The sequence below is a fragment of the Eufriesea mexicana genome, unplaced genomic scaffold, assembly GCF_001483705.2.
Source record: "Eufriesea mexicana isolate 0111107269 unplaced genomic scaffold, ASM148370v2 scaffold14421, whole genome shotgun sequence".
NCBI classification, from domain to species: domain Eukaryota; kingdom Metazoa; phylum Arthropoda; class Insecta; order Hymenoptera; family Apidae; genus Eufriesea; species Eufriesea mexicana.
The window spans coordinates 186,035-196,696 of record NW_016921875.1 but is presented as its reverse complement, the minus strand read 5'-3'; the positions used below and the strand labels follow the sequence as shown (position 1 = coordinate 196,696).

Below are 10,662 nucleotides of genomic sequence, written 5' to 3'. Positions count from 1 at the left end.
TCAGGTGGTTCAAAAGGTGGTTGCAAGCTTAATTTTGTATCACTTAAAGAATCATGAGCTGATTTGCCCTTACCAGTAAACTTTTTGTTTAATATCTTTATTTATAATTGTGTATTTTTAATGTTTTCATAGGCGAAAAATGAGTACAAAATAAAAAATAAGTTGAAAAAATTACAAATATGGAACGAGAATCGAACTCCCCGTCCTCCGGTGTAGCAATTCTAGAGCGTGGCTGTTACGCTACAACGTAATGTAAAGTGAGATAGCAATAAATATGTAATTAAGGAATAAAACTTTAATAGTAAATATCTCCATAACTATGGAGTAGTTGCGACTATAATGATATATTCTCTTAAACTGCATGACGATATCTACAAACCTGCAAAGTTTCAATTAAATCGGTGACCCGAAGGATTTGCACTCTCGTTGTTTCACTATATTGTAGTCAAAGAGTTTAATGTTCTAACGTTATTCCATGTTGAATCGGTAACGTTGAACAGTTTATGAAAATGATAGTGATCTGCACTACTCGCCTCGTAAGGTAATGGACCATTAACGTTTGTAGCTATCGACTTTATTACCTTCGATGAATACAAGTTTACCATAAATACCTATAGAGGACAGGAGAAGCGCTCTACCCTTTCTCGCGGTCGGCATTTCAGTTCACGTGATACACAGTCTTGAAAAATATAAAGTTGAATTTATGATTAGTTTGACATATAATTATAAAATATAAAATCAAAAGTTCATAGTTCTTTGAAATAATAGTAATTGAAAAATTTGAGTAATAAAGTATTTATTTTTGTATTTTATAAATATATTCTCACGTTTATATATTGGTATTAATATTAGGTAATAATGATAATATACGTAATTGGAACAGAGTAATTTGTTTGTTTATTGTTAATATGGCAAATTGTCCTTGATAGCGTATCTATCGATGCAAATTACAATATTAACTCTATTTGACTCTCTTTCAGTGCAGAGTCCAAACTACAAATAAAGTTCAGATAGTTTGTTTCCTATGCAATTATAATGACATATACTCGCTATTGATCAATTGCTCTCGATGCAGTGACTTGCCATCTATCGTGTTTGATCGAACAACGATGCATTTATTCGCTAAGTAATGGACTATAACAGAGATATGGATTATCTTAATACAAGTATACAAATTTATTTCTACGAGCTATTCAAATAGGATATATCGAAAGATGAACGAACAATTATTAATTAATATAACAATCGTATATTTAAAAAATATTACATTGAAAACATGGATTTCCAGGGGTCCATTCCGGGAGACAAATCAACCCATTTCGTTCTCTCCTCTCCTCTCCTCTCCACTCTCCACTCTCTCCTCTCTCCACTCTCTCCTCTCCTCCCCACTCTCCACTCTCTCCTCTCCTCTCTCCCACTCTCTCCTCTCCTTTCCTACGGTTGTTGAACATCGAGTTCTCATATGAATCCAGGATGTGGCAGTAAGGCCCATTAGCTCAGTTGGTTAGAGCATCGTGCTAATAACGCGAAGGTCGCGGGTTCGATCCCCTCATGGGCCAAAATTTTTTTTCTCGTATTCCGTTTATTCTACACGTATTACTTCATATAGTAGCTTTACATTTAATAACCTCTAATCCTCTATAATTTGTCCTCTTCATCGCTTCCGTCATACGGGGTTTCAAACAGTACATTTATCTGTCGATCGAACGAGAATCATGTGAATTTCGTTCCCAATTTAATAACCAACGGATCTCATCAGTCACATTAAAGACACACGTGAAGTCGATTAAACTAAACGTTATATCATCGTTATCTCTTGGATAAGACGTGTAAGTGTAATAGGATTCAAGGATTACTATTCGCGACGAACACACGAGTGTTTGAAAAGGCCATGAATGTTTATCGAAAGCTATCAAACGTTAGTCTAATTCTTATCTTAAGTCTGCTATATGTGCAAAGAAAAAGAAAAAGAAAAATACATTTTACAACGTTAACGATAAGTAAACAAGAAAAAAGGAAGAAAACCGAACGTGGTTGGAAGGTATCGAATCGTGGGACTCGTCTGCAGCAACGACACATGCGACAAAAAGCATCGATCACACACGAATGAGAACACGTTTTCGAAGGACATTCTTTCTTCCCTTCGAACCGTTCGTCCATTGGATCGAATACAGTTAGCTGCGCCATATGTAGCTCGCCGATGCAGAAAGCCACCGCGTATGCGGGAAAATGAATTTGCACGATGAGCAATGGCAATTTCCAATGTCTCAAACGTGTATATTCGGCGATATGTAACCCTCCATCATTGAAGGGGTGTTGAGCGTTATGCGCCTGCCCTCGACCGATGCATATATATATATATCTGTATGCAGCTAAAAGGGCATTATACCAGCACGTTCCTGGAACTTATCGATCCGGCCGCAAGCTGAGCTTTCTTTGGCTAAGGTTGACGTCACCGGCGGCAGCTGATAGGCAGAATTCAACTGTGGTCGGTTCCTATTGGTCGAGGAGCCGGTATAAACGATGCTTTCACGGTAACCTGTTCCAGTTGTGTTGTTATCCACTCACTGTACACTTGGTAAGTACATCTTCTTCCAAATATCATTGTTCTTCATCCTTTTCGCGTTATCTATTTACCATTTACTAAACTATTAATCGTATTATCTAATAAATTAAAAAAACATCCGATATTTTTAATCGTTTAATCGATTAATTAGACATACATAGCTCGGACTTGTCCGTGGACGTTCCATTTTCTCCAAATTCGTTTAAGATTCTTATCCCCTAAGAACAAAACGTCGGAACATATCTCGAAACTTCTAATCCCGAAGTTTCTCTCTATTCTCTGTTTCATCGATCTCGACGTACATAGGCGTCGCCATTGATAGGTGGAAACATTTCAATCGTGTTCTCACCTTTCGTTATTCCTAAATATTTCACGGTAATAAATCGATGGCCGCTTTGACGACAAGTATCGCTGACTTTCGCTAAACCAATAGCTGTAAAGCAGGGTGCAGCCATCGAATGGCGACTTACATAATGCAACGATTTTGATACCGCGGCATTGGAAATCGTGCTCGATCGTTAGAACCGACTAAACGAATAAAAATTTCAACGTGTCCAAGCGAATATAGCCAAATGGTTGGCCTGCAGTCATCTGCTGCAGCGCATATGCGCGTTATAGTCGAAGCTGGCGACATCGATTTGCCAAACTCCCACCTGGCAGGAATTAGCTAATTTCACGAGAAAACTTGGCCGGACTGTCGTTCGTATCGAAAATAACGCTCGGGAACGGTCGTGAACGATAAATTTTGAACGAGAAATTCCGAGAGTCTGGTTTCGAGAAGCAGTGGCGCTTGCATCTGTCTATGGCGTCTCTCTAGAAAGGAGATTCGTGCCGAGATTACACGGTCTGTCTCGTGGCATTTGTACCTCGAGTTGATGGTAGGATCTGGGAACAATAGGGCGACCAGTTCCAGGCCATTGTGTATACACCGACGACCGCCATACCGCCATCGCATTCGCGTCGAGGATAATCAATACACCCGGACCTTTCCAGCAGCTGTGCGCGCAAGGATATGTCAGGATCCGCCTCTTCAAGGTCCATCAGTGATGGTTAGAAAGAAAGATAGCTATTCGAGATATACCTCGCTTATATTCCCGTCTCACGGTCTTTGATCCTTTCGCTAATAGTCTCCACGAGATTTCTGATATGCGTAATTGGTGAAATAATTGAATAATTGATGAAAACCGTGATCGTGTCCCGAGTCGAGAGGGAATTATAAATTTTAATTAGGAGTAGGTGCTAGATAGCATGTCCTTGATATTTATTTCAATGCGTGTATGTGTAGGGTGGTTGGGTGTAAGAAGGATATGGGTGCAGCAATGGGTGCAGGCGCATGGCCGAAGTTTACTATCGATCGCATTGTTTGCAAGCGTCAGCCATAGTCTTCGTGCACCAGCGCGTCGATATCACGCATTCGCGATGGAGAAATCGTTTAGTTGCGGATAGTATCGGAGTTTATACGAGCGATTAGAAAACGAAGGTTATGGCAAGCGGTTCTCAATATATTTCCGTCGTTTGAGGATAAAAATCGTGGAAATTTCACGTTAAACTTACCGGATTCAGGTATTCTCCCTCGTTTCGATTTCACTTCGAACTTAGATCGCATATTCGAATCGAACGTCCATGAAAATCGTCTTAATTTCACTCTCGATTTTATTGAATTTCAGTATTATCCCTTGCCTAGATTTCACTTTGAACCCGAATCTCAGTTTCAAATCGAACGTTTATAAAAATTGTCGAAATTTCAGCGATTGATCTACCGATTTCGGTGTTCTTTCTCGGCTAGATTTAACTTCGAACTCGGTTCTTATTTTCGAATTGAAAGTCTATAAAAATCGTCTTAATTTCACTCACAATTTCACCGAATTCCGGTATTCTTTGTTACCTAGATTTTACTTCGAATTTGGATCGCGTTTAAGAATCGGATGTCTATGAAAATCGTCTTAATTTCACCCACAATTCCACCGATTTCCGGTATTTTTCCTCGCCTAGATTTAATTTCAAACTCGGATCTTATTTTTAAATTGAAAGTCTATAAAAATCGTCGAAATTTCAGTGACTGATTCACCGAATTTTAATATTCTCCCTCGCCTAGATTTAATTTCGACCTCGAATCGTATCCTCGAATCGAAACATCAACGGAATTACGCGTCGATCGCGTTCGACGAACACGAGTTGCTGGAATAAACACGACCCTCTAGTTCCTTCGAAACGGACGAAAACAACGCGAATTCGAACTCGTACCGATGTGAATAAACGAAAAGATAAACGGTAACCAGGTACGAGTCGAATCTCCAAACGGACTTCGGCCCGGTCGTCGAAGCCAACGGTACTTTCTTCGTTTTTCTCCTCGAACCGATCGGAAGTCTCTACCTGGCTCAGCTGCAGAAATCGGCCGAACAAAAACCGCCATTAGTCCGATCGTGCCGAAACACTACCTGTCGACGTTTCTCTTTGGCAAAAATAACCTCACGACCGCAATAACGCGTCACAGATATAACTGGTTTCGACACTGAACACCGCGATCGAACAACGTCAACCGCGATTCTGGGAATGGTGAAAAACGAAGACAACTATGGGACAATGCCATTGTTATTTCGTTATTCCATTTACTCGGTCGGACTTACGTATTCACCGTAGGGACGCTTGCTCTGAACCTCGCAAGACAGAGGTCTTCCTGCGACGAAACGCGAATCGTTCGTGCAAAAATTTCGTGGATGGGATTGAAAGAAATTTTATCTTAATACGTACTGAGTCCGCCATTGTTATTCCATTATTCCATTTATTCAGTCGGATTTTCATATTCGAAGTGGAGGAGGTTGCTCCGAACCTCGCAAGTCACAAGTCTCCCTGTAACAAAATGCGAATCGTTTATGCAAAAATTTCGTGGATGGGATTAAAAGAAATTTTATCTTAATCCGTACTGAGTCCGCCATTGTTATTCCATTATTTCATTTATTCAGTCGGATTTACGTATTCGAAGTGGAGGAGGTTGCTCCGAACCTCGTAAGTCACAAGTCTCCCTGTAACAAAATGCGAATCGTTTGTGCAAAAATTTCGTGGATGGGATTAAAAGAAATTTTATCTTAATACGTACTGAGTCCTCCATTATTATTCCGTTATTTTATTTATTCAGTCGGATTTACGTATTTGCTGTGGACACGCTTGCTCCGAGCCTCGCAAGACAGAGGTCTCCCTGTGACGAAACGCGAATCGTTCTTGAGAAAATTCCGCGGATGGGATTAAAAGAAATTTTATCTTAATACGTACTGAGTTCGCCATTGTTATTCCATTATTCTATTTATTTAGTTGTACTTATACACTTGCTGTGGAGTTTCTTACTCCAAACCTTGCAAGACAGAGATCTGCCTGTGACGAAACGCGAATCGTTCTTGCCAAAATTCCATAAATGAGATTAAAAGGAATTTTATTTTAATACGTATTGAGTCCACTATTGTTACTCCATTATTCCATTTATTCAGTCGGATTTATGTATATAGCATGGAGTCACTTGCTCCGAACCTCGCAAAACAGAGATCTCGCTGTGATGAAACTTGAATTGTTCTTGAGAAAATTCCGTGGATGAGATTAAAGGGAATTTTATCTTAATACGTACTGAGTTCGCCATTGTTATTCCATTATTCCACTTATTAACCCTTTGCACTCGAGAGGTGACCATCAGTCATCATTTCATAAAAATTGGAAGATCGATATTAATTAATATACCAAATTATGTAATGTAATAGTACGCGAGGTATCGAAATCAACTAATTCTAAAATTCTATTATTATACAATTCTTTACTTACTGTTCAAAAAAGTATCGTCAATTTTTTAGTCAAAAAATTCTTCTCTAGTCAAAAAATCGTCGAGTGCAAAGGGTTAAGTCGGACTTATACATTCGCCGTAGAGTCTCTTGCTCCAAACCTCGCAAAACAGAGATCTCGCTGCGACAAAATGCAAATCGTTTGTGCGAAAATTCCGTGGTTGGAATTGAAAGGAATTTTATTTCAATACGTAACGAGTTCGCTGTTTAATATTTAACGCGTCACATATACGTGACCCTCTAGGTGCCTAGGTTCTATGCAGGTTCTATCCCAGAGTCGCGTATCTCTGATAGAACATTGAACTTCTATCTTCATGAGAGAAATCGATGTAGATTTATTCACTCGTATCAGAGATACTCCATTACAGGGTAAATAACGAGGTATACATCTGGTCTCGTGTTATAACTCGTTTCCCTCAGTTCTAGTCCTATTCTAGCTCTTTATAGACTTGGCTTCGAAGAAGCGCGATTTGATCTTTGCGCCAAGCTAGACCGTGTACTGCGACTCGTTCTTTGAAAGACTTTAGTGAATTTGTTAAATACGAATTTTCCGCTAATTGTGCATTTAATTCTGTTAATAGTCGCTAATTAAGAAGATACGCAAATGGTGGTCGACTTCCCGTTATACCTTACTATATACACAGCTAATAACCAGAAATGTTAATTGTATGCTTGGGTATATATATTCTTGGAACGAATTATACAGGTTGGAAAATAGGAAGCCTGTGTAAAGTTTCAATTGAGGCTCATTTATTAATTAACACGGTTCCGCTATATACGAGTTCACGCAAAGCTGTTTATATTCGAATTTTCAAAACACCATTTTCTTTGTAATTGCGATCGTGATACGTTATCGAACATCATAATCGTTATAAAATTGGTAAAAAGATTCGAAAACTTTTAAAACACTCAAACGATTCAGGTTTACGTTTGACGTAAGGGAGACGGAGCTTCGTGGCGGGAATTTCAAAAAATACGAAAAGACCACGAGATTCGCTATTATTCGTTATACACTTATTCTAATTTATTAAGTAATTAATATCTATTAAATTAATTAATATCGTAGGATGGCGGAAACTGGTTTTGAGACACCAAAAATTGACAAAACGACAAGAACAGAATAACACGAACTCAAAACTCATAAACTAGTTTAACTTAGGAAAAGAACACCAAGACGAAACGAAAACACACAAAGATGCACTCTAATTTAACTTCATTTCCAAAACCAAGCGACTTATGCTCATACTCTTCAGAATTAATTTCTAAGGACTCTGTTTTGGTCGTCAAGGACCATGCTTTGATGCTTTTCTTAACTCACACTTCACCTGCCCGTAGAGACCGCGCAACTTAACACTAGATTCACAGAGGCTATCTGAATACCTATTTCTAAGGACACTTGTCAAATTGACAGGTAAAGCAAACCACGTGCCTTCTTTTTTGCGATTAGTTTAATTTAAAAACAATTATGTATTATATTAACAGTCTTAATATAAGTTAACTAAATTTGTTACCATCGTATAATTGGAGCAACCCTTCCGTCAAATTAACGGGTCCAGTAAATCTAGCGTTAATTTTGTTATCTAAAATAACTTTTCCATTTGCTGCTAGAAAATATCAACCGGTTTATAATTTCTTTTTGTTGGCAATTGTTGGATGACTAACGATTCGTTGGCCCTTAGTACTAGAAGGGCCTGGCTGATAAACGCAGACCAATTTCAGAGTCCAAAAACAATTGACTTATTCCTACTTTCACTAAGGACCAATGGTCATCTTCACCCCACCAAAAACTAACATTATATAGGCACCCACAAAATTTGCGAAAGGTCAGTTTCAGTCCAGTCCCAGTTTCAGTTTAGTTTTTTTCCTCTCCGTCGACTTCGTAGCCTCGTTGCTAGAACCTATATTGTATATTGAAATCCGGGTTCCAACACGATAGCAGATTCGCAATTTCTTTGAAAATGGTATCCTACAATATCTTTGGATTAATCAGATTAATTAATATTTATTAGATTTATTTTCTTAAAGACCCTTTAACCACCTGCGCTACCAATAAACTTACGGTTGCGGTGCCGTGAGCTACAGTATAACACGCTGTAAGGTGTCACATTGACGTCGCGAGGTACTGTATCGATTCTGAAATACTTCCAAGATATAGATGACAGTATGCGGCACCGTGCACTCTGGAACTGTAGCTCCAGAAATGAACGATCTAGTTGTCAGCCGACGTGCAGCCCACGTCGTTTTTATTTCTGCGATAAATGCCTATCGACGTGGTGTACACGTCGCTAGCGATTTTGGAACAAAAGCATCTCGACGTGCGTGGCACGTCTTTCTAGCGCGAGTGGTTAAAGCCTCTTCAGAGACTTTTCAAAGACCGAATGCCCCGTTTCGGATATTTTACATTTTATTCGGAATAAACGAGTCAGCTCGAAAGTTGCTGTCAGCAGATAACAACGCTGATTGGACAAGACGAAGCTTCGTGTTCGAGCGTTCTCTGTCTGGCCGTTCTCCAATTCTCCTTTGCGCGATCTATTTTCGCGATTCGACTCGTGAGTAGACGTTCAGCGACCTACGCGTGCGAAGAAGCTGTCATCGTCGGAGCTTCTCGCGTGTCATTACGTAAAAGCAAAGCGTGGGAACGAGTGGAACGATGACACTGGTGTCGCGATAACTCGCTAGCAGGCTGAACGGAACGATCGGTCGTTCCGGTTGCCGAGTCTCTGCACACGCGACCGATCCGTGTATCGCGATAGCCTCGCGCGTTGGCACCCTGATAACAGCGAATTATACCTGTTTCTTATTCACGTGTATCTAGTGATCGATGCTCGATCGGTGGGTCGTCGAACTTCGGCTATCGCTAATCGTGTCAATCAGAGTTGGGCCTCGACCGATCGACGCGGCTATTTAGATCGACGTGACGCGTGCACGCGCGTTTCCCAAGGCTCGATTCGGTGTGACAGTTGTATCTGACTGGTGTTCTTCTTGGTGTCTGTTACAGAAGAATAGTATGTATAAAGTACTTCACAATCAAGACATCAAACACGAGTGCTCGCGGTCAGGGGGACTGCATGCGTATCCTGATCATTTCAGGGAACCTAAAAGGCTCTACCTTTAAACCAGCCGTCTGCTAAATGATCATCTAAAGGTTCCTGTCCTCTGGTAGGACTTTGTATATAGTGTACATATCGCTTTTCTAACAAAGGATCTCGCTCAGATAAGCCGAGTAAGCTCGAAGGATCGAACAGTCACGCGGGGATATAAAGGAGTCGAGAGAATTCGACTGTTTGCACTATTCCAACCCCCATACATCCGACGCATACATCAACCTAGAACGCACTGATCAGACATATAGCTAAAACGCGACGAAAAAGTTGTCGAGAAGAGAGCGAGAGCAACGAGAGCGAAGATGAAGCAACAGGCGTCGGACGAATCCCCTTTATGGGTGAAGTTACTTTCCGCAGGCACAGCGGCCTGCATCGCTGATTTAGCCACGTTTCCTTTGGACACCGCCAAAGTCAGAATGCAGGTAAATACACAGGTGTCCGTTTCGGTAATCCCGTGCAACCAGACGTGGACGTTGACCGCAACGTCCTGTCAATCGCGTCCCCACGATCTTCAACCTTTTAAACCGTGCAGCGTTCTGTTCTTGCAGATAGGCAGTCGTTGAGCCACGGATTTCGGAAGTATTCCGAGTACCGTTGAAACGTAAACGTGTCTGCTTGCTCGTGCAAAATAGAAACGAAATGTGTACAATTTTTTAGATTGCCGGAGAAAGTCGTCCTCTCCTGCTGGCGACCACGAACGGCTCTATGCTGGCGGTTCGAAATACGCAGCTAGGATTATGGAGGACAGTAGGGAACATCATCAGACTCGAAGGAGCAAGGTACGTCATTCACGATCCTATCCGTAATTTAAGACGAACAAGGGGTAGGTAAAACCGATTACGATATCGTATATAAATATCGTTAGCGTATATACGATTCTTCCGATTCGAATCAATTACTATATATATACGCCGGGCAACTTTTCACGCCCTCTCGAATGATTAATTCACTATTTCAATTTACTTTAAAAAAAAGAAACGAAAAGAAAAAGAAAAAGAAAAAATTCCGTACTGGCTGATCGTAGGGCTGTTCGTTCGAGTAACTTCGAGTTATCGCTAATTTTCATAGTCCGCATATTAACTCTCTTTCAAGTAGCTTCTTGGTGTTCCATGACTCGAGAATTTCACCAATTCTCTGCACGTGGCCCCGCGATTCCATTGCTCTTCCG

The 10,662-nt window shown here is 40.5% G+C and overlaps 1 protein-coding gene and 1 non-coding gene across 2 annotated transcripts in view; both read left to right on the top strand.

Moving 5' to 3' along the window:
• The first annotated feature begins 1,485 nt into the window (after positions 1 to 1,485).
• Positions 1,486 to 1,559, top strand: TRNAI-AAU (transfer RNA isoleucine (anticodon AAU)). The gene has a single exon. It is a non-coding gene; the product is annotated as a tRNA-Ile (tRNA).
• Positions 1,560 to 2,502: 943 nt separating this feature from the next.
• Positions 2,503 to 10,662, top strand: part of LOC108553964 (mitochondrial uncoupling protein 2) — a 15,541-nt gene continuing 7,381 nt past the window's right edge. The window contains exons 1-4 of the mRNA XM_017909064.1: positions 2,503 to 2,578; positions 9,389 to 9,549; positions 9,605 to 9,916; positions 10,152 to 10,273. Of these exons, the coding sequence (XP_017764553.1) occupies positions 9,797 to 9,916; positions 10,152 to 10,273 (242 nt within the window). The 5' untranslated portion in view covers positions 2,503 to 2,578; positions 9,389 to 9,549; positions 9,605 to 9,796. The remainder of the gene's footprint in view (positions 2,579 to 9,388; positions 9,550 to 9,604; positions 9,917 to 10,151; positions 10,274 to 10,662) is intronic.